The 26,150-nt window shown below is 43.3% G+C and overlaps 1 protein-coding gene across 3 annotated transcripts in view; it reads left to right on the top strand.

Moving 5' to 3' along the window:
* Positions 1 to 26,150, top strand: part of NAV3 (neuron navigator 3) — a 1,112,283-nt gene that overhangs the window by 347,017 nt on the left and 739,116 nt on the right. For all 3 annotated transcript variants that reach the window (XM_085653004.1, XM_085653005.1, XM_085653006.1), the window contains exon 5: positions 21,441 to 21,624. In XM_085653004.1, the coding sequence (XP_085509130.1) occupies positions 21,441 to 21,624 (184 nt within the window). The remainder of the gene's footprint in view (positions 1 to 21,440; positions 21,625 to 26,150) is intronic.

Here is a 26,150-nt window from a genome sequence, read left to right as displayed (position 1 = left end):
TTATATGAGTCTGATGTAAAAAAATCTCCTAATATACGTAATCCATGTGTCACCCATTTACAAACCTATGTTTTGAAAAATTTCAGGTAAACACAGATTATTCTGTATTGGGGTGTAATAATGAAATCTCCCTAGACATATACTTTTACGAACTTTACCCCATATATGATAAGCCGCTATTAAAACCTTAAATTAAACTCTTTTGTAATATCTGGATTCCGATTGCCAAGGAGGCATCCTCTGCATTTTTCTACCAGTATGAGCTAATTTATGGAAGAGGTCACAACATCCTGTCAAGGACAGACCTCTTTATTATCCAAAAGAATTGCCAGATGTTGCAAAGCAGCAGCCCAATAATACAATTTAAAATTGAGCACCGCCAGCCCTCCACGTTCTTTTGGAAGAGTCAAGAATTTTAGTGCTCTCCTGGGATTAGCATATGCCCATAAAAATCGTGTCACCATCCCATCGAGTAATTTAAACCAGTTATTACCTATCTCCAACGGATTAGCCCAGAAAAGATACCTTGGGTAGGAATATCATTTTGATCAGGTTACTTCACCCAATCAATGACAGTCTCAAATTATTCCATCTCCTAAAATCCTATTTAGCGTTGTAAATTAGGGGTGTTAGGTTAGCTTCCACAATCTTTCCTACCTCTGCTTTGATAATAACCCCAAGGTATAATGTTTCTTCGGTAACCCGCTCATCTGACAAGAGTTCATATTTGTTCATTAAAACCTGAGTTTTTTCCCTGTTCAGAAGATATCCAGAGAATTGGCCAAATCTTTTAGCTTCCTTTTCAATCTCTAATAATACACCACTGGGTTCGGGGGTAACGATGGTAAGATCATCGGCTTACGCCAAAATTTGAGTCTCCCCCCCCCAGGTGACTTAATCGGCTGGATTGCCCAGTTGTATTGAATTTGTCTAATCAGGGGATTAATATAGAGAGTGAATAGAAGAGGAAAGCAGGGACCTCCTTGCCTAGTGCCCTGCTCTATTGTCACTTCTTCGGACAGGCCTCCCATTATAGAAATCCTAGCTCTAGGATTATGATAAAGGGCTCTCAACGATCTAATAAATCCCTGTCCAATCCCCTTATGAGACATCACCGCCCAGAGATACGGCCAGGAGACCCTATCGAACGCTTTTTCAGCATCCAATAAAATTAGAGCCATAGGATCTTTTAAAACCCCAGCCGCATCAAAGAGGGTGATGACTCGCCGATTGTGATTGGTTGTCCCTTTCCCGGAAATGAAGCCATGCTGTACAGGAGACGTCACCTGACTAATAACCTTCGCTAGACATTCGGCCAGAATTTTTGAATATATCTTTGAGTCACCAATAATACGTGTAATAGGTCGATATGAGCCTAACTCCTTAGCTGGTTTATTCTTTTTTTTGTTTTTAAACTGCAATCCAAGCCATAGCCCAGCTATCCAGGTTGAGTCCCTTTCTGAACTTCCTGGAGCAATTTAGCTAGAAATCCTTTAAGCACCCCTGCAAAGATTTTATCAAATTCTCCAGGGATAAAGTCCATGGTGGTTGCTTTTCCAGATTTTAAACTGCTAGTAGCTAGTTCTATCTCTTGTATTGAAATAGGCTGGTCTAGCATCTTCCTGTCATTTTCTTCAAGGATCTCCTGACAGGAGACAGAGAGATATTCACCCATGGCATTGATAACTTCACTTGCCTTAGCATACAGTTGTTGGTAAAACCGCTGAAATGCAGCCCTGATATCAGCCGGATCACATTTCACACCCAGCAAAAGATCCCTTATTTCCCTTATCTGGCCCCCCACAATAATCTGTCTTGCTCTAATAGCCACATTTTGACCTACCTTCTCGTTATATTCGTATACTTTCTCCTGCCATACCAAATACTTACCCGCAGCTTTTTTTTACCGATATATCAACAATCCTTGCTCTGGCATTTGCCAATTCCAGGAGAGCCATGTCAGATCCATCCCCAGTAGAAATGTTATCGACCAATTTTAATGCAGCTTCAGTTAGGTCTGAATAAAGCCCCTCAGTTAGCGTTTTTTCTTTTTTTTTTTGTTCTAAGCTATACCTCAAAGTCTTCCCCCCCCCTCAGGTAGGCCTTAAATGTATCCCATACAAAGCTAACTCGGGTACTATCCTGATTGTCCAAACAAAACTGGGGAATCGATTCTTGGATATGATTCACATATTGTGGGCCTAAAAGAAGTGCCCATTCAAATGACCAGGAACAATCTACTCTTGGGAGCTGGGTCATTTGGAGCTCTAAGACCAGAGGATTGGGATCAGACATGAACCTTGGAAAGTTTGAAATATGTGAGTGCCTGATCAGACCTTATGAAATCAGAAAATCATCAAGTCTGACATGAACCTTGTGCAGGGTCGAAAAATATGTATAGCCAGGATCCGCCTTCATGTTATCCTTCCATACATCCACCAACCCATGACTATTCTGTAAATCCGAATGTGCTTTATATACTTTTGGTTTCCTGCCATAGTCGCTCTTGCACCCCTGTCTACTCTCAATGCGTTGCAAATTAATGTTGGATCATCTAATTCCGGGCCATAAATCGAACATAACGTGAAAGAGTTCAAACCAAAGCCACACTCGCAATAGCCTATCAGCCCAGACAATCTGAGTGGAACTGAGGAAAGTCACAGATGCCTTGTTTAGACAGAAACCCCCCTAGTGCGGTTTCCATGGGTGGTGCAGCAAACCATCTGGAAGCCTAAACCACTAAGTAGATTTCTACGGGGATTCTCAATATGCGTCTCTTGGGGGCACAGTATATCCGGTTTCAGCATCTTTAAATCAAAAGCAATCCTTTGCCTCTTCTGGCTATCAATAAGTCCACATATGTTAGTAGAAACAATATGAAGTTTATTTAATTAGAAAAAAAAAAGAAAAAAATGACCCAATAAAAAAACCTTGGCTAGAGCATACCGCTCAACTAATATACCACGAGATCTTTTTTATTGGCATCCATTTCTTTCCTTCATATTTGCATCTTTTTCTGCTTACATCCCCCTCCCTCAGAGACCCTGCATGCCATGCTTCCCCCCTCCCAAACCCCAACCACCTAATGGAGCAGCGTGTCAAGCGAGACCCTGGTGAGGGCTCCTGCTAAGGTGCCTAACTCCACCTCCGTCAAGCTCCGGTGAAAAGAAAAACAAGAAAAAGAAAAAAGGACAACTAGCAAACTAGGAAACAGAGGAGTAAAGAAAAGAGAAAAGTGTATATCCTCTAAAGATAGCTGAAGTCCAAATCCAAAAAGTCAACCAATGCTTCTTTTGGGTCCCTCTCGGCTGGCACGAATCTCATCTAGGAATTCCTGAGCTTTTCCAATGTAAAACATCGGGTTCTACCATTGAAGATAACCTTTAACCTAGCTGGATTAAGTAAAAAGACTTGGCAGCCAACAGCTTGTAGTGGTAGAAACATCTGTTGTAGGCGCCCCCTCCTCTCCACTGCGGCATGGCAGAAATCACGTCTCACAAAGAAAGAATGGCCATCAAAAGAGCACCTGGCATCTGGTCAAGCTTTTTCAAAGATAGCTTGACTTAGCATGAGGCTTCCAAAGAAAACTGGTATGGCTCTTGGCTTCTTTAGATGACCTCCCTGTGTGGTTTTCCATTGAACCAGAGGGAATCTGTGTGCCCGCTGTATTTCTGTATCACAATTCCAGTTGAAAAGTAGTTCACGGCAGGTGCCTCTAAGCAGATTGATGATAAAGGCCCTGGCATCATTGCCCTCAACATTCTCTGCTAATCCCAAAAACCGCAGATTATTTTGCTTCTGGCGGTTTTCAGAATCCTCTAACTTCCAATGAACGTCTATCAGGTGGGTGTCATGCTAGCCACTCGCTCTTGCAAGGCACATGTAGACTCCACTGTCTGAGCTTCTATTGGCTTCATCCTCTTAGCCATATCTATGCAACATTTATTCGCCTTTCGAATTGTCCCCTGGATTTTGTTTGCACTTAGGTGAGCCTTACGTATTTCTGCTCTGGCTTCTCCGTATCCTTCATCAGCGTATTGTGTATATTAAATATATCGTAGGAGTCTCTGGGGAGGCCGTACTGGCATGTTCAGCTGGTTGTCCCCCCACATCGTCATAAACCATGTTTAGTCACGGAGTAATCCTAGACCAGCTGAGATGATGTGACTGGGGCTATAGGCTTATTATTACAAGCTAAAATATCCTTACTGGAAAAACTGTTCTTTGTTTTTACAAGATGTTTTTGCATACTCAAGAGTTTAGCTCCTTCAGAGGTGCTACTGTCGGAGCCACCAGAGCCCAAGTGTCCTTCATCGGAAAAATCCTCAGTTATAACCGCGCCGTCCAATTAATCCGTTAATGAAAAAAAATGTATTGCCATGATCAGGTGAATTCATGTTTCTCACATCAAGACTGTCTAATGGCACACTAGGCTCCATGTCAGATATGCTCGGAAGAGTTGCCTTGTTAGCCAAAGATTCTAGGGATATAGAGGGGGTAGTGCTATCCCTCACTTGGTTTTCTTTACCGCTGGCACCCCCTTCAAATCCCTCCACTGGCCCCTTTTGCCCATATGCAAGCGCGAGTAGCTCCCTCCTCAGCCCCCCACCTTATCCTCCTTATTGATAATCACAGATAGGCTTTTATCTGATTCTGGCATCCGGTTTCCTCCATTTTCCACCTTCTCCAGTTCAGGTGGACCAACACGCCGGGTGACCAAGCTGAAAATTGAGGGGATTACATACTTTTTAGACCCTGCCTGTGAATGTCTGCCAGTTATGGTCCTGAAGTCTTTCGGTGACCTTGGATTCTCTATTGAGTAGTCTGTGGAGATTCCAGCTTTTGCTTTCCATTTAGGATCCGTGTCACTGCCACCATTCCCCTTCTTCAAGTCCGTAGTTCGGCGTACCAAAGGAGCTACGGACAGTGGATCTCTCTGGTCTTTCTCCCTTTCCTTTTCTTTGGCAGATTGATGGTGTTTGCTATTAAGAGACGGCATTGCGGGAACTGAACCGCCACTCCACACATAAGCCCACAGCTGTCTTCAGTGAACCTCGTCACAATCAGTGCGACCACTCATTGCACTCCCACAGAGCGGGCCAGAAAGTCCAGAAATGCACACATTCTGTGCAGGGGGGGGGGGTGGTCTGTTGCAAGCCTGATCTCTCCAGAGTACAGAGGTAAACCCTATTTCAAAATGATAATCCTAAGAGGCCGTCTAAGAGCACCATATTACCGCTATCTTGCTCCTCCCAGGAACGACTCTCAGACCTAACTTGCTTCAAGAGGAATAGAGAGGGGACTCCCTACAAGCTACGGGTAACAGAGTCTACCCTGGACCATCCCCAGCCTGGAGTGCGTCCTGTGGATTTGTAAGGGTTTTTTTCCACGTAGATTGTGGGAACTGAAGTACCAAACTTTCAAGGACCATCTTGGAGATTCCAAACCCTTGGGTTGTGTTTTGGACACTTTGAGACCCCAAAAGGAACTTCAAGAAGAAGTTCCATAAGTTTGGAGCAATTTTGGAAAAAAGCTCCATAGCTGGACCGACTCAACCTGGCCAGCCAGGCCAGCCAAGCCAGCCCCTCAACCGTGAGTCGGCCTGCTCTCCAGGTTCATCCCGCTGAAAACCTCTGGATGTCTGACTTCCAGAGTTTGACCAGGAGCTTGTTGAAAGACAAGCCTGTGAACCCTCACAGAACCCAGCCTGTTGAAGAGCATTGAGGGACCTAGAGAGAAAAAGTTCTGTAGATGTTTCTAAGTCCGAAGGTAAAAGACTTGACTGACTCCAACCATGAGAGTCAAGCCGCCCACCTTCAACTACGAGCTGGCCTAGATCCCTGGTTCATCCCTCTGGAAAGCTCTGTGAAACCCTTACCGAATCTTCAGCTTCAGGGGAGCTCGTCAGAAAAAGCTCCAGGAAACTTTCTGATTCAGAAGGTAAAAACTGTGACCAAGGCCTACCAAGAGGAGTAACCACGCAGGGCTCCATCGTGGTCAGCCTGAACCTGACTTTGTCCCGGTCTTATCTTTAGGTGTGTATGTGCTATATAGTGTGTTTAATCTACGGAAATTCATATCTCCTGTTCCCTACATTGGATTGTTTTTGTTTTGGTGTCATTTTAAAGATAAAAATATTTCCTATTTTGATAAATTAGTGTTGGATATGTATTGTGTGTTGTGTCCTAATTATTCTCTGAATTGGTGTTTGTAAATGCTTTACATACCCGTCTGTGAAGTTAAGCCTGCCTGCTCGCAGTCAAGCTACCAAAGGTTGAACATGAGAATAATATTCTGAGACCTATTCTGAGTCTTAGACTGTGTTAGTGGCCTTACTGCCAGTGGGAGATAGACATTTACCACTACTAATAACCCACTTTCCAACAACCCTACCCACAGAAATGTATTTATTAGCCAAGAGTCTTTTTAATACATTGATGTGGGTATAAAATGTGTTTTTTAGCTCTGTAACCTGGTTTAATATAAATTTAAAACGTAAACACATTTAATATCACGCGACTGATATCCATATTCCTTTTGTTTTGGGGGACTCTTAATGTGCCTATGTCTCCGTTTAATTGAACAAATAAACTTTCCAAGAATAACTCGGCCAATTGCAATATTTCACCAGTTGAATGTGCTCCTATGCATTTGGAAAAAGCACACCTGATATTCCTTATTTCTGTTTATTTTCTTTTGCACTGTTATACGTGCTTCATTTATCTACATAGCTCTACAAATAAAATAACGGTAAAATGTTTACAGTTGACTTTTAGGAACCTACCCTATGTTAAATGTGTTTCTATTTCTCACCAACATGTTCATTGTTGGCATGGAAAAATACCCTAAACAGGTCTTTAAAAGTAAAATTATGAAAGCATCTCTTTCGGTTGTCTTTTGATTTTTCCAGTTTCCATTAACAGGGCTGACTGCTCACATCTCAAACCCATCAGACATTAAAACTCAGTGCTGACAGTCCTCACATGAACATCTCATGTAAAACACATGAAATTAAAACTAACAATTAACTTTAAACAGCATTATTAGAACGACAGATCTTCTCAAAATAACATTGGTTTACTCAAATTAAGGTTCCAGGCCCTCAACCCCAGCCTTTTACAAGGAATGAATAGGTGGCAGGGTCTCTAAGAGGGACATGTCCAAAGAAGCGCAACTAGGGAGCCTTTCTATGAGGCGTGGCTCTTGGAATTAAAGGCTCAGCTTTAATCCTGTGCTTCACATTCTGAGTCCCTTAACACAGCTGTTTATTTGTGGCTTGTTTGTGTGTTCTCTGTTATTTCATGCAGACACATTACACAATAAAGAACATGAAAAGAAGCCAGACCCATTGGCTTTGCCAGTGTTGCTAGCAGTGTCAGATGAATAACAACAAGGATTGTGTTGTGAACGATTAGAATTGAAATGGTTAAATTTTCAAAATATGAGAAATTTTATGGTCTATGGAATGGGTGATGGTAAGGGAACACATAATGTCACACATACTCCCACTTTCACTCTCCCCCTCTGTAACCACGACATTTTATTTTTTTTATGCTATCAATATTTCAAAAGTTGTTTATACTCCTTCTCACACTTTCACATAAAATAGTATTTACAGTTGTGGCATATGTGGCCATCACTGTGTGTTCTGAAGAGAAGCCATGACTGAATTATCAATCAATCTGAACACGTTTATGACCTGTCGACTTGCACTGTGGAAACCTCACACTGCCTGTAGCATCAACTCCAGAGCTCTCAGTCATAAACCTTATCTCACCCAGACACCGAGGGGAAAATCAGTTCACAGTATGCACTATACCAGGGTCCTATGTTGCAGGTGAAAAAACTACAGAAGTATACATCTGGAAGAAACAAACATGCTTACGGAATTGAAGATTAGGTACATGGTAAAATGTAAACAGGGACTGAACATCTGATAATGGTTACCTTTGTACAGTAGACTTTGATAAATACATTAGTCCAATATGTACTGGGGGAGGTATTAGATTCTCATGCCATGTTCTGCCCTTTAGAAAGGGGGAGATGTTGTAAAAGGTAAACAGCCTTTACTTCGCATGCTAAACAACGCATGCCATAACATCACGTTCGTCACAACGATCGCGTTGTTATTTCGCATATCGTTACAACGCAAGTCGGAAAAATGACTTGCGTTAGGGGATGAAGGTGTTGGATTTAAAATCCAACACCTTCCCTAGTGTCCACACAGACTGGAGTTGGAATAGTACATTTTACTATTCCAACATCCAGCGCCCCCTATATGCAAGTCGTGGTTCCGACTTGCGTTGTATCAGCATGCGAAATAACAATGCGGTCGTTGTAACGACCACGTTGTTAAGGCATGCGTTGTTATGGCATGCGCAAAAAAGAATGCCTACATTCGTTTTACAACTGCTTGTTTTCCCTTTGTGCAATGTGCAAATCTCAGCCTGTGCCAACAAGCTCCGATAGGGTGTTGGAAATCATCTTTGGCTTTCAGTATTCTCATAATGTGTAGTGGTGGTACTTTATCTTTTATGTAATAATGACGCAAGGATAGTCTCTCTGTAGCGACGAACATGTCTTACTTCTCAAGAATAAAGACTTTGTTTATTTGAGAATCATTTTGGCACCCTTGACAACTCTGAAACATTTTTTTTCATGCAGATTTGTGAAGGGTAGCTATGTTAATTGGGAAGGCTCGGGGGAACAGCATAATATCTCCATTTCATTTTTGTTAGTGGTGTTTTGCTCACAGATCTAGAACAAATCTTGATGGAATAAAAGCACATTTGGAATGCACACAGAGGCCATTGCTACTATATGTGCGTTTTCAGACATTTGTGTAAATCTATTGAGACATTTCTAGAATTATGCAATTAAAGTAATTGTTTTCAAAGCACAGTTAATATCTATAATCAGGTGGAAAACTTCCATAGATCTGAAAGTATATTTGTATGCTCTAAAATCATAAATGATAATGAATTCTGATTGGTGGTTTCCTCTTTGAATTCACACACTTTAGTGAACTGTTGCATACTTGAGAAGTTACTCTGATACACTTTGTAAGAAATTGGTGTATTAGTTGAGGGTCTTGAACCCTACCTCAAATAATAATCACAAGTGTTGTCAGTGTGAACCACAAAAGTCCCTTAATAAACATGTGCGAAACCCTCTGGTAATTTGGCACAAAAGCAGTAAGGCTTATTATTATTATTATTAGTTTAATTTATAAGGCGCAACAGCTACCCAAAAAGGGTTTCCCGGCGCCGACCAGACCAAGGAACAGATACCAGCTTAATGATTATTGATTAAAAAGCCCGGTTTTTAAGGATTTGCGGAATTGGAAATACACCGTTTCATTCCGTTACATTAGAGGCAATTGCTAAAGTATATATGCAGTACTCAAACAGTAATAGAGTGAAAACACAGTACAAGAAAAACACCTAAACAAGTTGAAAAAATAGAGAATATTTTAAAAAGTAGAATCACACCAACATTACACAACTCCATTTAGAAGAATCAAAGATATGAATTTTTAAAATTTACGTTTCAAAATAACACCAAAATTACCAACTGCTGACATCTTTTGTATTTGACCAGGAACAGGGTAAAATTTAAGGAAAATCGGGATTGAGCACAGGATGGGTAAAGGATCCAGGCCCAACCCAGTGAAAATTTTTACTTTCAAACTTAGTCTCTGGGATGGGATAACTTTTAAGCCTTCCCCTGGTGGAGATTTCTACATTCAGACTTAGTCACTTTTTAAAGCTTAGATTTTTCTGGTGGACAAGGTTTCAGACTGTTGCCGAAGAAGGCTTCACAAGGCCTGCACCTTCTCCGTGACGTCCTGCTGGATAAGATTTACTGCTGTGGAGAAAAACGTAGTAGAAACAACCGGAATCTTTGTCCCAGAGGTTATGCACTTTCATCAGATTGGTTTGGCAGGTTTTCCCCTGTCCCCTGTCTGCTGGGATTGGTCGGATGGGAACTTGCAGGAAAGGCCTCTGTAACCTTGACCCTTGCAGTCACTTCTAGGGTCATGGGTTGAAGGCAAGAAGGTCCAGTCATCCATGAGGTTCTTCAGACAGTATAGTCCTTCTTCTGATTCTTCACAGATGCAGGAGTGTTCTGAGGAGTGCACAGGGGTTGCCACATTATTTACCAGTGCCAGCCTGTGGGTGAAGGTAACTCCTGGCTACTCCCTAACCAATGGGATAACAGTTCCTGGGACAACTCTACCAACTTTTGCGGGACTTTCTGTGTGTTTTTCTGTAAACTATCTGATACTAAACCTTTCCTAAAACTAACATGGCAGAACCCTTCTTACCCTGGCCTGAGCTCCCTGTGCCAACCCAGAGGTGTGGCTATAGAAATGGACAAAGCCTCCATTGTGGTCACTACAGACCAGTTCTGGGGCACCTCTCATTGGGTTTGGAGCCATGCAAACTAGGAAAACATAGGGAGACAGGGCTAAGTGTGAGCTACATCTGCCAGTGACAGGGTACGCACCCTTTAAAGGTCAGGAAGTGTCTGGGCACTGACCCAAACAAACATGCTCAAGGAGGAAGGCACTTCTCCACACCAAAGCCTTTGCCCACTGTCGGGGAGCAATCCACATCTCATCACGGGGAAGCCATTTCACAGTCAGGTGACTTTAGATATTGACAGAAAGGCGCATTTGGCTTGGGCAGGAAAACAACAACTTGCTAAATATGTCAATTTCATAATAGTAATATAAAATCCAACTTTACCAATAAGTTGGATATTAAATTAATAATAAAATGAGTCCTTGAATCATTTCTCTAGCTGCACCGAAGCTGAAACGAACAATGATAAGTTGGTTTAATGTACGCCATTGTTTTCATATGAGAGAGCTAGCCTTGCTTCAGTGAAAAATTACTTTGGGGGGTTATTGGCTGATAGGACAGATAAAAGATTAAATATATGTTCTACTTTTTAAATACAATGCTTCCTGCCATATGAGTATTGAGGGCCTACCTTAGGAGAAACGTATAAATACAAAAATGGAAAGTTTTGTGCTGGTCTTGCACTGGGTTCTGTCCGAGCAGTACGATCTGATTTTTTGCTTGTGTGATCACACAGATTTCGGTCTATTTACTGTGGGAGAGCCTGGCTACTGGTGCCTCACCCATGGTAATCACATGGTAAACGGACTGTGCATGTTTACCACTAGTGTCTGCCTTTTGGTATAAGGCCACTGCAATGCAGTGGCAGTAAGGGGTACTTGGCTGGTAACACTTGTTTGGACTACACGTGGGAAACTTCTGTAGTGCACAGGCTGTTTAAGCGCATAGGTAGCCTGGTGCAATGGGGACTCCGCAGGGTTAGGTATTCACCTGGGAAAGGCTTCTTGAGGGTAGTGTACACTATTAGGCAAAGTAATTGGGCTTTGCTGTTTTAATTACAGTGACACTCCATTATACACATAGGGATGGAACTGCCTAGAATGTAGTTTATCTTCCCCTTGGCCTGCAGAGACCATTAATGTCTTGAATTGGAGTGTAACCTGTGCGGGAAAACCAAATATGACATTTTCAAAATGATACCTGCACACCTTATGGTTCATTCAGAATTTCCATATTTCCCTGGTTCAGCTCAGGATCAGAGCCCTGGGCTTTCGTCACCCTGCTGTGTCCAGTTAATTAAATTTCTCTCCAGTAGTAGGAACAAAGGCCACCCCACACAAATGGAGAATTAGCAGTACTTCTTCCAGCTCTTGAAAAGGAAAGGGGTGGGGCGTAATCATCTGTATCAGTCACTCAGCTGTTACAAAGCACCAGGGATGGGCCTGCCCAAGCCCACTGAACAAAGGACAGTGCCCAGACAACTTGAGCCAACCCAGAGGGGGGGCCCTTTTGAAATTCCAGTGTGCATGTCCCTGGCTGCGATGTCAGCGAAGGGTGGAGCTGAGACCCCAGGTGCTGATGTGACAAGTGACTCCTTGTTGACACCGTTTTGGTTTGTCCCAACATGCTGTGCAGGAGGGTTGGGACAGGGGTGCAGTGGTGATGTGCCACCCCAGGATTGGTTAGGGGTGCCTGTCTTCTGGAACCTTCTTCTCCCCTTTATAAACCTCTACATAATTGGATAATCTCTCTCTCTTGCCTGCAGATTTTCTACTTGCTTTGTTGCTAGATCCTAGGACTGCCATGGAGAACTAGAAAGAGGGACCACTTGCCCCCCCCACTCAGGACTGTGACTATGTCCAGTTGATCCATGGACCAGTGGGCCTCCCCAAGGGTCAGTGAGACTGGCCCCCTTACTCCCCTTGAGGACCAGTTGGGGGAAGTCCTGGACTTTTCTGGACCCACCAACAAAGCCACAAAGGGGAACTGGCATAGGGAGCCAGGAGGACCAGCTTTTGGAGAACTGAACCACTTTGGAGGTTTGCTGCAACTGCCCCTGATGAATAGAGCTCGTCACCAGGAGTAAAACAAGCTCAAGATTGTCCAAATTGGCCGACAGGGCTCGAGTTACAGCATTTTTAAGTTTGGCAACCTTTGACCCTTTTCCATCTTGATGCTCATGGAGGTCTGCTGCTGAGCTGATCGATATCCCCCAGGTTGGACCAGGGCCTAGGAGATGGTGCAGGAGAGCTAAGTCTGATAATGGGGAGAGTGTGTGTGGGGCCCCCTCCCCGTTGTTCCACTTTGCCCAGGACACCATGCCTCAGGCAGATTTATATTAAAAGGGGCCAGGACCCCATCCCCAGACCGCTGAATGCTCTCTGGTGCAGGGCCACATTTCCAGGAGATTATGAATATTGGGGGGTGCCATCGCACTTCCTCAGCTAAAGGTGAGAGGGGCCCAGGATCCCATTCCTGGGCCCTGTTCAGGAAGATGTGGCTGGGGCGTGCCGCAGCACCCTTGCATGGTCCGCTCTCCCTGTGCCTGTGTCTGGGGGAGCGGAAGGCAGCAACAGAAGAATGCACATCTGCCTGTTGGAGTGGGCAGACCCAAATGCAGACTGCCGGATCCTGAAGCAACACATGTGTGTGCTGCTGGCGTTGGAAGCCAGCGAGGACAGCCGTACTTGGGCTCCCCAAGCTGTCCTCCACTGAGGACAGTCTTAGGTGCTCTGGTGGGACCAGGCACCTCCATCCAAAGATATAAAACGTGTGGCAGAGGTCGCTAGTAAGCAAAAACAGGACAAAATCATTACCACGGCTCTCCCTGGCTCAGCAGGAGAACCAGTACTATAATATTCACTGCACTACGGATACTCACCCCATAATATTTTGCTTGCCTTTTATTTAAAATAAGCATTTTTGCCCATATCTTTGCCCATATCTTTGCCTGTGGTGGTCCTAGGACGATGGGACCACCACCAAAACGTTCAACACGGCGTGATCTTTCTCCCCTTTCCATTAGCTCCTCATCCTATGTTAGCGGGGAATACAAAAGCATCACCTTTCCCAGTGTTTAATGCATTTTCAAGCTTTATGGCTGAATGTTTTTCTCTACAGCTGGGAGTTGTTTGTTCTCTAGGGGCCTTGCCGATGGTATAATTTTTAAAGGCCTGGAAGTTTAAGAATGTGTAATGCACTGTTCATGTGATTACTTTCTCTGCCGGCTGATTGTATGGTTGCATTGCTTATTGTGATGCCCTCTAGGGATTGTTCTGGTCATTACAGTTCAATGCTGTGTATTTAAAATATACTTAAAGTTTATTCTAGATTAATGTTTTAATGAGTTATCATGCTTATTGCATATGTTTTATTAATCCATCATTATTGCAGTTATGGCAATGATTCAGGCCAAAGTAATATCATTTTTACATAATGACTGTTAAAACTCACTTGATATGTTTAGGTGACCCCTCTAGAGGGTTATCAGTGATTACAATGTCATCTATGATTTGTTCCATCCACCAATGTATATTTGTGTAAATTAGTGCATAGTGTTTAATAGTGTGTGCGTAATAAATGTACTTCTCCTTTTTCTAAAGAAAAATACTGACTGGACAATCATTTATTGAGTGTTATTATTGCTGGCCAGTAATTGGCGATTCCTAGCCTACTCCACCTTCCTTGAGTAGGCCTTAGACTACTTTACGTCGCTACCATGTGAGAGTCAAGCGCTACAATGGGGTGTTTGGTTCCCACTGAGGACAATTGAGGACCTATTACTTGTGCTGACCACACAACTAATAACCCAATTTCCAACAGCTGGGAAAAGGTGTATTTTATGATCCCAAAATGGCGGCTTAAAGCTGCCCACACAGACCTCAACAGAAGGCCAACAGAAACAGGTTCAGTTAAAGAAGGCAAAAATCAAGGGAAATACCGCACAACAGATAGTCATTTTCAACACCCTTGAAATTATCATGGTCAGTTTGTTTGTTAACAGTATGATTGTTTCAAAATTGCAGCATTTTATGAACCATTTGCAGACCACAAACTCTTTTACCTCATCGTGGTCACTTAAAGATGGCTGTGTTTTGCAAACTTAATTTTATGTTTGCTAAAGCGAAGACAACTAATGCAATGGAGGGTTTTAAATGCCATGCCTTGATTTGAGGGATTAGCGTGCACAGTCTAGGGACATGAGATTGTGCATAGGACATTGCTAAAGGCTGCACTCTGAGCCTGCTTCTCATATGCACGTCATTCTCTGTGAGCTCTGTGGCTTAGGGAATGAACATAGGGTGAACCAAATGCGCACAATGTGCTCAGAACCCACTGAGCAAGCCATGTGACATGTCTAGTAGAGACTTTAGACAGGGGCAACATTATACAATAAAAGCGCCAAAAGCATCCACAAAAACTAGTTTTAAGACTAGTTATTGATCTTTAGCCAGAAGATCAAATAGCATGTGCAACAACAAAAAAGCAAATATGTGCAACTTGAATAATTCAGTTGAGAAGCAGTATAAATTTGATATAAAACTTACAAATCACTGACATTCAGTGGTTGACATTAGCTAAGTATCTATACCTTAATTCTGTGCTCATGACCTCAAACATGATCTGCCTCCTGCTTGCAGCACTTACAAATAAATAATTCAAAACAAATGGTTTTAAAGCTTGCACTAAATCTATTTATTTTTACATTTGGGTGGTTCCTTAGGTCTCGGCTAGCGAAGGCTGCGCTTGCGCAGTCTCGCTCGCGAGATTTAATGACTTGGAGAAGAGGGGCTTGAACCCGCCCCTCTTCTCCCCTCTTCTCCATTGGCTGGCCTCTTGAATGCTGGCCAGCCATTGGAGAAGAGGTTTGTCTCTCCGAACAGGCCCTGTCCTTTTCGGATTCGGGGGCGTGTTTTTTGCTACTTTTCTCATTATCTCCTCCAGCCAATGGCAAGAGGAGAGAAAAGAAAAACACGCCCCCGAATCCGGAAACGCCGCTGCCTTTCTCCGAGGCATTTCTGCTTCGCCTCGGAGAAAGGTGGTGGTGTTCATGGCATCATCCCCTGCTCCTCAGTCTAAATACGGTCCCTCCAGGGGCCCTTCAGACGCCCTTGTTAATGCTTGTACACAGAGACACCCGTAGCACGTTACTTTGAGAAAACAAAACCGAGACAATATTTTAACGCTGGGACCTGTGTTGGTTAATGAAGCCTCAGGTAAACCGCAACAATACAGTCTAGACTACGCATTCCACTAAACAGCAATCTCTACAAAGCCAGCAAGTTGGAAACGAAGACGTGCTTCTGTTTCTATTTTTTTAGGCACTATCTCTTTGATCTCCGCTTCCTCATTCTTCGCTCCCTCAGATTTCTGGTGTGTATCGGCGGCATCTCGTATAATTACCCCGAGCCCTACAAGGCCTCTGTGATTACGGGAGCTGTGCCCTGAAGACAGCCTGGAGCCAGGGGCGCTCCGGCGCGCTTCCCCTCCAGCCCCGAACAACGGGCGGCATCTCGGCCCGTCTGCACCCGTCTGAGGAGATAATGTTACAGCGCGCCGGTCCGGAGAAGCGTGCGCAGGCATGTCACTCAATGAGCCCAGGGTGAACCTGTAAGCGGACTCTGTGACCTGCAGCCAGATCGGCCGACCCCAATCCCCGTAAGATTGCTGTGGAGGAAGTAGGAAAGGAAAATTAAAAGGGCAATAATACCCAGACAAAAACAGTGTACACGTTTCATTACAGATCAGACAGTTTACCAAGTGCTCAGCCAGCATTAATGTACAGTAACATGAACAGGAGAAAGTAAGGGCAGGAGGGTGAAAAAGAAAAGAGTCAAGGAGGTGCAAGGCTAAAATAAACTATGTAAACGCTCAGTATAAATTCATTCATTCAAAATGCACCTTCAAAACGTTACAGCACTGTTTTAAATAAATTTAAAAAAATACTTTTCGAAATACTGGAGGAGAAACATGCATGTAAAGACTACGTTGAGGATGTGAATTGAGGTTTACGCAGGGGATATGACGCGATAAGTTTAGACGGGCAGTTCCGTTTGTCCTGTCAGTTTCCCCGATGCCCCAGTGTACTTTATGTTCTCCAGTCTTTATTTTTGCAGTTTTTTTTAACGCGAACTCGACTCCAAGGTACTGGAGCGCTTTTGCATCATCACAGTTACACTACACAAGGACACATTCATTTTTGTAGGCACGGGGCGATTAAGTGATTTTCCCAGAATCACAGAATGGTGGACCGACGCCGAGCCTCGAGCCTTTTTACCCAGTTTTAAGGTCGGCTGCTCTGGTCGTTACGCCAGTCTTATTCTTCTCAGAGCTCAGGTACTCTTAGTTTGTCCAAGTAGTATTTAAACACAAGCTCTGTTTTGTCTAATTAGGTATGCTGCTTCTGGCATTCAACGTTTGTTTGAACACATATTTTCTACAGTTACTCCCGTGCCATCCCTCAAATTCGCTCCCTCTGGTTCGTATCGTGCCTTCCACTTCTAGGATCACTCCTCCACTCTGTATTGCTTTCAGGATTCTACTATCTCAGCAGCAATGCTGGTGGCCAACAACGGAGTTGTTCACAAACCTAAAATATGTGATCACCTAAAATCGCGGTGGAACACGGCCAGCGTCCGTGCGGCAGTGTTTTGGTTCCTCTTTTAACCTCATTGTTTAATTTCTGCTTAGTTATCTTGCCCTATAGTACCATGTGGTATATATAGTTTGCCCGTCTGTTTACGAAAAGCGGTGCACCAGCACCAAAAGGAATACATGTAACTGCTTTTTTGCCACTTTTATTTAACTCTCTAAGCGCCGTCGCCGGAATAGTGTTTATTTTTTACTCATCTAATTTACTTCCTCCTCAGAGCCATTGTGTACCGACGTCTTCCAAGGCCTTTTTACAGTTGTGTGTGACGCACGCGTCCTTTCGAAGGTTTTGGGCTGAGGAAGACCGCGTTGCTACGAAAATTACCGTCTGCCCTACATACGCTAGTATCTCTGTAAATGTGAGAGGGGTTAACTTGAAGGAACTGAAAACCCCCATTTCTCCCCAGGGCTGTAATGAAATGCTCAAAAAAGGAACCACATGAAAACATTTATTGTATAGAAAATGGAACCGAACGCGACGTGACTAGGACATTCCTTCTACCCCAGTTCACTCTTTGCCACCCCTCGGGGCTCGGTTCTGGTTATGCCCTGGTACCACTTTGGTACCGTAGACTCAGGACAGAGTTAACACAACAAAAACAACGACCCCCATCTCCTCTCCCTCCATAGGAACAGCATACCTCCTCTTTTCTTCAGAATTAAAGCAACCACATAATTCAGCCCCAGTTGTCAATAGCTTGAAATGAACCAGAATAGATAAAACATATTGAAGCCTCAAGATTATTCACTTTGCGTCACCTATGGTACAATATATTCTGCAGATGGCTAAATTGGCTCAGTAGGTCAATGTGTCTTCCGCCCGCACTAACTTCTAAGCCCTCTGCATACCACAGGCGTAAAACACCACAGCTTGTTTCTGGCTTTTGTTTTAGGCCATAAAACAAGGACCTTAGGAACAGGAACATAGGGTAATCCTAAAGTATGTTATTAAAGTTGGTGCAAAAACTAAAAGCTGTATGGCTCGCACTGTATGAAAAAAAATAGTATTACTCTCAGGACATCTTAGCTGGGCGAGCTACACGGGTACAGTTAAACTTGCCTTGACTGCGGCCACCCAAATATGGACACCAAACTGGCTTGCTGTCTAACTACCGATTCCCTCACCCAGTACTCAAGGCCCACCAAGGTAATGAATCACCGACGCCTGTGAAATGCTGCCGGTATAGGGCATTAAGCACACAATGACCTTTCTTCACTGCCTCCCCAGCTCCCAACCACACACAGGTCACAACCGCTAGGGGAATAAGAAAAAATCCTCTAAAGCACACATCTCGCCAAATCTTAACAAGTGATATCTGAAATGTGGCGTCATAATGCTTGGAAGTTAGGTTAGTGGTCAAATGCACACTTAGTATATGTGTCTGCAGTGGATGAAGTGGCTGTTCGTGTGTTCATCACATTGCAGTTCACCTATGCACATCTTCCCGACTGTAGCAAGGTATTAAAATCAGCACCACATCCAGGCGCACAGCAGCCTCAAATGCAGCAATAATTCACCTCGTATTATTTTTGCCGGAAAAAGAGAATAATTTACTGTAAAGTGTGGGTTGTAGTTGAAGGCAGTGTGAGTTTTTCTCAGTGGGACAGTATGGTGTTCAGTGGGGGAGACGATGTGGCACTATGACCAGAGCTGCTGAATTTGGAACTGGGGAACCAGGTTCAGCCTTAATAACCAGTCCACCAGACGACTCTCCAGTGAGAGCACAATCCCATGCTAGACCTTAGAAGGCTTTGCAAGACCTTAGAAGCGCTGGTGTCTGAGCACCAGCAGGTGGACCCTAGCACTGGCAAGTCTGGGTTAACCTTCAAGGTTTGTCCACCACAATCCATACTGAAGTTCACCTCCAGTCTTGCTAGCAGGCCTATGAAGCAGCAAAGCCAGGAACAACAGTGACTCTGTCACTGGGGTCACAGGACCCTTGAGAAGGGCCAGCTCTAGGGCAGTGCAACCAGTGTGACCGGGCGCTGACTTTGGGTGGAGACATTATATTTGCAAGTAAATTAAACTTTTAAAAGCGCTTGCTGCCTCTTCCTGGCCTCCAGCAATATTCAGCAACAATAAAAATGTCATGATGACTCTGGGGTTTAATGTTCTTCCTAGAGAGAGATCTGAGTTTTGTCTAGTGGAAGTTTTGACTCCTGGAAAGGTAGCACATAGGGTTAATGTGCCTGCAGCAAAGAACATGTACCATGCAGATCACAAAGTGCACATAATGTAAATAGGTCAGTGGGCTTTTGCGTGTGTGTGTAGGTAGCTCTGTGGGTGGCTCTATTTGTGTGTGGGTTGCTCTATGTGAGTGGCTCTGTGGGTGGCTCTGTGTGTGTGGGTGGCTTTGTGTGTGTGGCTCTGTGTGTGGCTGCAAATGCAATAGGTCTCGCATTTGAGAGTGATTAAGCGATTGACATTGTAAATAACAATGCCGTTTATTTAAATGTTTTAAAAACAAAAACATAAACAAAAATAATGTAATTAGCAATGCCAATAGCTCTAACTTTAACAATGCCGAGACCGTTGCATTGTAAATGCTTGTTTCACTTGCAGGGTCAGCACAAGCAGCACTGCCCTTTAAGAGGGAGGGAAAGGTCTGCTGATGCTTGGCTAAGGCAGACCAGTACATATCTGAAAAAGACTCTTCAAAATTCAAAACTGTGTATTTCTTTGTAATGTGATCTGTGCAATGCATTTCAGTTTAGCATATCATATTATATAATTGCATTGAGTTTCAATTGTTAAAAGTGAACCAACTGGAAAGCTGTCTTTTCTCCCCTAAACATGGTCTAGGGTGTTACTATAGATGGAGTAACATTATAGTTGTTGCTTCTGTGCAGCACACACCTGAACGGATGTATTTAAAAGTGCCTTAGTGTGATGATGAACAAAAAAGGAATCGGAGTGAAAAACTTAATTGCTGAGGATTACACAATGTGGACAACTGGAATTCAGGATTGATGCGAGGTTTTCGTGCGGTTCAACCACTACATGGCTATCTCATTCTCGCTCCTGTTTTAGTTCAAAGCATCATGTATTTGACTCTTTGAGGGGCTGAATCGGTGCAGTTTGCTAAATACATCCAGGCTATGTATGTTTCATAAAGATAGGGGGTAGTAGTGTTTGCGGAGTTTGATGCTCAAATGGGGATATTAAAGTGAAAACCAGAGTACCCATCCTTGGTGAGTGCATTTAGATCATTTGCTCCATGTAGCTAGAAGTCTTTACTCATTGTCATCCATTCTTGAATGAATTCATCCAGCCACTCATCACCATCCAGCTATTCGTTCATTGAACCAAGCATCCTAATCTCCAATTTCCATCCATTCTTTGATTGCTCAAGGTTCAGTACTGAGGAATGCGTTGTGAAACGCACCATATTTGCAATATTTTTCAATAAATCTTTGGCGAACAACTTCCCCATCCTTACTTGGAGTGGTCTGACTCACTCTCTGTGCTCTCTCACTACATGCAGTATGGGGTCAGGTCTGACAAAATTTGCCAGGGCTGCTTTTGGTTCCCAGTTATATGAGAGAGAAATTCTCCTTTAGACTGTTTCAGGATGTTGTTGTCAAATTGTCAAAGCACTTTCTGAAGGGTACTTAACCCCTTCGCTGCGGCGGGAATTCCGCCGCAGCGCTGGGGGGTGTGGGGGGGCAGCGCTGTGCTCATGACGGAGCCACTCCGTCATGAGCCACGGTTGAGCTGTGCTCATGATGGAGTGGTTCCGTCATGACTCCGCCCAGTTGCATTGTCCCCCCGCACAGGCGGGGAAACAGCGCCGCGTGGGCGGAGCGGCCGCCAACGGTCGCGGCATGACGGAACCGCTCCGTCATGAGCACACGGCAACCGTGGCTCATGACGGAGCGGTTCCGTCATGAGCGGGGAAGGGGTTAAGCAAACAATGGTTGACAGGGGATGACCCAAAGCCCACTCTTTATATCGTAAACAATAGGTCAACTAAAAGCCATTAGGCCATGCCCAAAATGTATGTTTTTTAACTTATGTAGGAGTCCCCGAGACTATTGCATTCATGGCATAGTTTCCACAAAGATTATAAATGGATCTTTTCTTTAGGTGATTTTATTTCATTAATTTGGTCAGCAGTGCATGATGCTTGGGTGTCAACACCACCTTCGGGAAAGCCTCTTTTTGATGCATCACTTACAACAATGGCAGTATCACAAATTCTCTGCCTTCACTTCAATCTGTTTTTGCACACAAACTTACAAAAACCTCGCCACAGGTGCTAACTAACAAGAAAATCAAGGCAAATTAGATTTGATAAGGGTGCTAATGAATGAGCTTTCATGACTGCAAATTGTTATGCAAAACTCCTTCTACTCCAATATTTTGGTGGGTGCCATCTCATAAATAAAACAAAATTAATCAACATCATCTTTCATTTGCAGAGATAAGAAATGGAAACCTGAAAGCTATTTTAGGATTGTTCTTCAGTTTATCTCGCTTCAAACAACAGCAACATCAGCAGCAGCAGTACTACCAGTCCTTGGTAGAGCTCCAACAGCACGTAACCCATCACGCCTCTGCGCCTTCTGAAGCCAGCCAATCCAAAACACAAGATATGCAGTCGAGGTGAGTCTGCTTAATCTGTGCATGTTCCTACCTCACCCTTTTAATGAATAAAAGCACTCTATTTTTTTGCTTTCTTTAAAATTTCAACGAAAACACAGATTTACAGCGGTGCAGTCAGTTGTGCGCATCTCACTTTCTATCGGTTGAAAAATCTTTTCTCACAATTTTTAAAATTAGCATGACTGGCTTTCTAAATATGGTGCAGTACATACAGCCAGTGACGTAGCCATTGTGTCATGGGCCCTACTTCAAGGAAGGAAATGGGCATCTTAGCTGCTGTTTGAATTGTAAAATACAGCAATAATCACGGTCGAGAGGGCCCCTCAGGCCCCTGGGCTCCAGTGCCACTGCACCTGCTACACCAGTGCCAGCTACACCCCTGCTTGCAACATTACTCGATGAGAGTGCCTGAGTTTCACACCATCATTTGAACTTACTGTATGCTTATTAGGCACCACTGCAGGTACCAAGGCTTTTTTGGTATATCAGACTACTGTTCCTACGACCACAGATGCTGAAATGATGATACGCTACAGAGGACACATTCTCATGTTCCGCGGGGTAATGATGATGCATAGTAGTTTGTGCTAGGACATTGAAGTGATGGGTAGAATGGCCCATTGAGCAGGGGTTCGTGGCGTCTGAAGAGAGCGTTAAGCAGTGAATCTTATGTGCTTTTCATTCTATACTGATATGGGGGGGAGTTGCAGTAGTAGTGCATCCGTTTTCAGATAGAAAATGATTGCCATTGGGCAAAGCATTCCCACATTTTGCCTTATTTGGAGCAAAGGCACAGCTAAAAGAAATTCACACTCGCCACCCTGGTTTTCTTTGGGCGATGCCCTTAATAAATATCTACCTTGTGCATTTTGCACACCCTTGCTTTGCGAGTAGGCAAAGCTGTTATAAATCTGAAAAATTATAGGTAGTTAAGACAAATGATATGGTTTTGTTTCTTGATTTCCTTGTTGCCGGTTGTTCACATGCATCTTCAATAGTGATTACAGCATTCAGCTGCTAGCGTCATTACTTTTGTCTCTTCAAATTAACCCTCCAGACTCTTTTCCCCATCCTATCTCTGTCCTAGCGTCACTTCACTTCATTCTGAGTCAGTGATCCTGCCTCCTGTTACTCTGCTGTTATTTTTTACTCAGAATGATTACTACAGTCTAGACAATGAGACAAGGGTCTCATTGTGGCATATGTTCAAAGCCTATTAACTGGGCTCTATTAACTTGGTGTCTTATGCACAATCATCGTTTGTGAATTCAGTGTCACATTGAGAAAGATGTGAGGGAAATTGATTCTTTAAAATGCACTTGCTACATTCCGCTAATGCACATGCATTCAGTGACTCATCCTGACTGTCATGCACCCCTGACACAAAACCTTGACTTGTATTTAACATCACATAACTTGTATATTTGTAATGCGCACATTTACCCATAGGTCTCTTGGCTCTGAATAACAGATGTTCATTGTTACCCAACTCAATGGTACTCATTTTATCAACCTCAGATGGATGAAAGGCTGAGTGGACCCGCCGGAATTTGAACCTGTGACCATGAGTTCGAACACAGGCCCCTGCAGTGGATGCATTAGTCCACTGAGCCACCAGACCCGGCTATTTATGTATGTCTTAATTATTCTACATTGTTGTCTTTGATAATGGAGAGACAAATAGTCTTGAACAGGCTGGAAGGCTTTGTATGTGAAGCCTGAGGAGAGCTTCAAGTGCAAGCGGGTACTGCCCCGCCACGCTCCAGCCATTTGCAGAAGGTCCACTAAAGGTTTTTGCCTTATTCAAATTGAGCTGCTGCTGCCTGCTGGCCAGATGTTACTCTGTGGTCAACATCAGCTAACTTGGACCAGTTGCTTATGGTGTTGCATTCACTTTTAGCAGGAGCACTAGGCCAAGGGAGTCATCTTGCATCACGGGTGAGGACACCAGGACAAGGAGCAGGACAATCACAATCTGTAATGTCTGCTTTCTGAATATGAGTCATTCCATGAAAATTGCTCTCCAGCAATAGGGCGTCAAAAGTACAGTGAGATTCACTCATATGGTCGCCCCCAGTACCATAAAGTGATATTGAGGGACCACATTCACAGGAGAGGGGGGACATTTGTACATCCTGCCATGGTTTGGGCAGTCAATTAAATGTTCTGCTGAGCCAGTTAAGAACCGTCCATGATGAGGCTGTCTTTGCTTAAATCTGCCTGTAGGAAACTGTGGTCAAACCAGATTTCCAGTGTTGCTCCTCTCTTCTCCTCAGAGATATGGTGCTGTTATATGGCCACATACAGCCCCCGGGCAGGAACACCACCAATTTACATGCTGATATTTAAACTTGATATCTTTGTTGACACTTAACACTTTTTTTGCTTGCGTGCTTGTATGGATAATGTTCCATGAAGTAACTTTGCTTACATTTACACATCTTCATAGGCACATTATCAGAGCCTTGAACATTCTGTATGAAAGTTAAACTCACTGCGCAATATAATGTTGTTTATTGTTGTTCACTCCGTGACAGCTTTGTTAGGGTAAAATCCATAATAGCAGCCTGACTGGGACTTCGGGATGGCAACATGGGTGATGTTTATTATATAAACAACATCACTCCTCTGTTTAATTAGAGGAGCATTTTGCTGGCACTGATGAGGTCGCCCATGCTGGAATTCCAGCCCATTTGATTCCTGTTTACTTCTTGCAAGGGATGAGGCCCAGCTCTCCACAAATGGGTTCCTTGATTACACTTACCCACAGGTAATGGGGAAGTTAGACCACTCTACAGGGATTCTGGCAGATTCACCCACCCTAGGGACTTTAGGATAGGGAGTGCTAGGGAGAAGCAAAATTATCCATTATTATTATTATACATATATGTATGCATATATCCTATGTAATAGCACAATGGTTGAATTGTTCATCTTCACCATTCTCGTAATGCTGATTACGCAATTTTGTTTCATTCTATTGATTAGTGCAGCACACGTATTTTACCCAGGAATCATAATTCTTCAATAAATATTGAAACACCATGTTGTGTATTTCTTGGGTATCTTTGTGTATGCATGAGTAACCAAACAAAAAGGTTCTAGATGTTTCCATGATTTCCTTGGGGATTTAGTGATTTCATGTTCCGAGGTTGCACATTCCACCTGTTACCTTACCTGGTTAGGGGTTCAGTTGGTGCACTATGAGCTAGCAGAACTAAGGCCAGCATATCCTGATGGGGTGCGTAGAATGAGTCTAACAGTTTTGAGGTTTATACTGTCCAACGAAAGCACAGTTTTACTGAGAAAGCATAAGGCGTACCATAGTGCGGCTCAAAGCTGTCACCTTTCTTGCCCCAACAATGATATATGCAAAATTACCTCCGCTTCTGAGACTCAATGAACAGCATTGGAGAGTCACAGCATGCATTATAGAATCTCTATCATGAAACAGCAGCCCCCAACTTCTATTATGAGTGCTGAGCACTGCCAAACACCAGGCCAAATTAAGCCGTGGGTGACAGGAAGAAGCCATTTTGGTTTGCAGTAAAATGACCATGGGGGAAAAAATAAACTAAAAAAAAAGTTGTCTAAAAATGTCACCTACTGATATAATTGAATATTAAAGTGGACACAAATAAACAAAACATGTTGTTTGTTGATGGGCATTGGTAAGTGTACTGGGAAAAGGGGTATCTTCCTGCCAAAGTAGAGAGGACCATTTACAGTGAAGTTGGGAGGAAGCAGAGGACTAGGGATCGAAGGGTAGTATAAATGCGTAGTAAAAAGTTGGTAGAGTTCTGTGAAGGGTAGTGTTAAGAGGTAGTAAGTGTTTTAGGGTTCAGGGAAGAGTAGCAGGATGGTATCATTAAGGGCAGTCAGGAGTTGTTAGGGTTCAGAGAAATGAACACTTGAAGGTGTAGTAAGGTTTTTTTAGGGTACAGATAAGGGTAGCATTAAGGGGCAGTAAGGGGTTTTAGAGTTCGGGAAATTGTAGTGTTAAGGAGTACCAAGGTGTTTTAGGGCTTAGGGAAGGATTTGTAAAGTGGTATGTCAGTGTTTTACGTGTGAAGGAAGCAATAAGGTGTGCTAAGGGATTACCAAGGTGTCTTTAGATACATTAAAGATTGCATATAATAAAATTGACTTTTAAAATGCAACATTTGTGGATTTGCCAGTGCTACCAATGAACAAAATTACATTATTTCCATGATAATTTCAACTCTAATGTAATCAACACTGTAAAAATCATCTTTATTACATACAGCTGCCTGAGTCAGTACCACAAACTTGTTAATGAACTGCCTTGCTGTATATAACCAACACAAACAGCACTACACATGTAGATACAGAAAATACAAAATAATTAATTATTCTCATGTAATGTTACAGCTATGGGGAACCAGAAGGTTGCACTGGAATGCTGAAATAGCCTAGTCAGCACATAGGCCTTAACAAAAATCATAGCAAAGAGCTCAGCCTTGTACAATATGCATGTTTGTAATAAAGTAAAAATATGCATTTTG

The sequence above is a fragment of the Triturus cristatus genome, chromosome 4_1, assembly GCF_964204655.1.
Source record: "Triturus cristatus chromosome 4_1, aTriCri1.1, whole genome shotgun sequence".
In the NCBI taxonomy this organism is placed as follows: Eukaryota; Metazoa; Chordata; class Amphibia; order Caudata; family Salamandridae; genus Triturus; species Triturus cristatus.
Note: the sequence above shows the minus strand (reverse complement) of the source record. Positions and strands in the feature narration are given on the sequence as shown.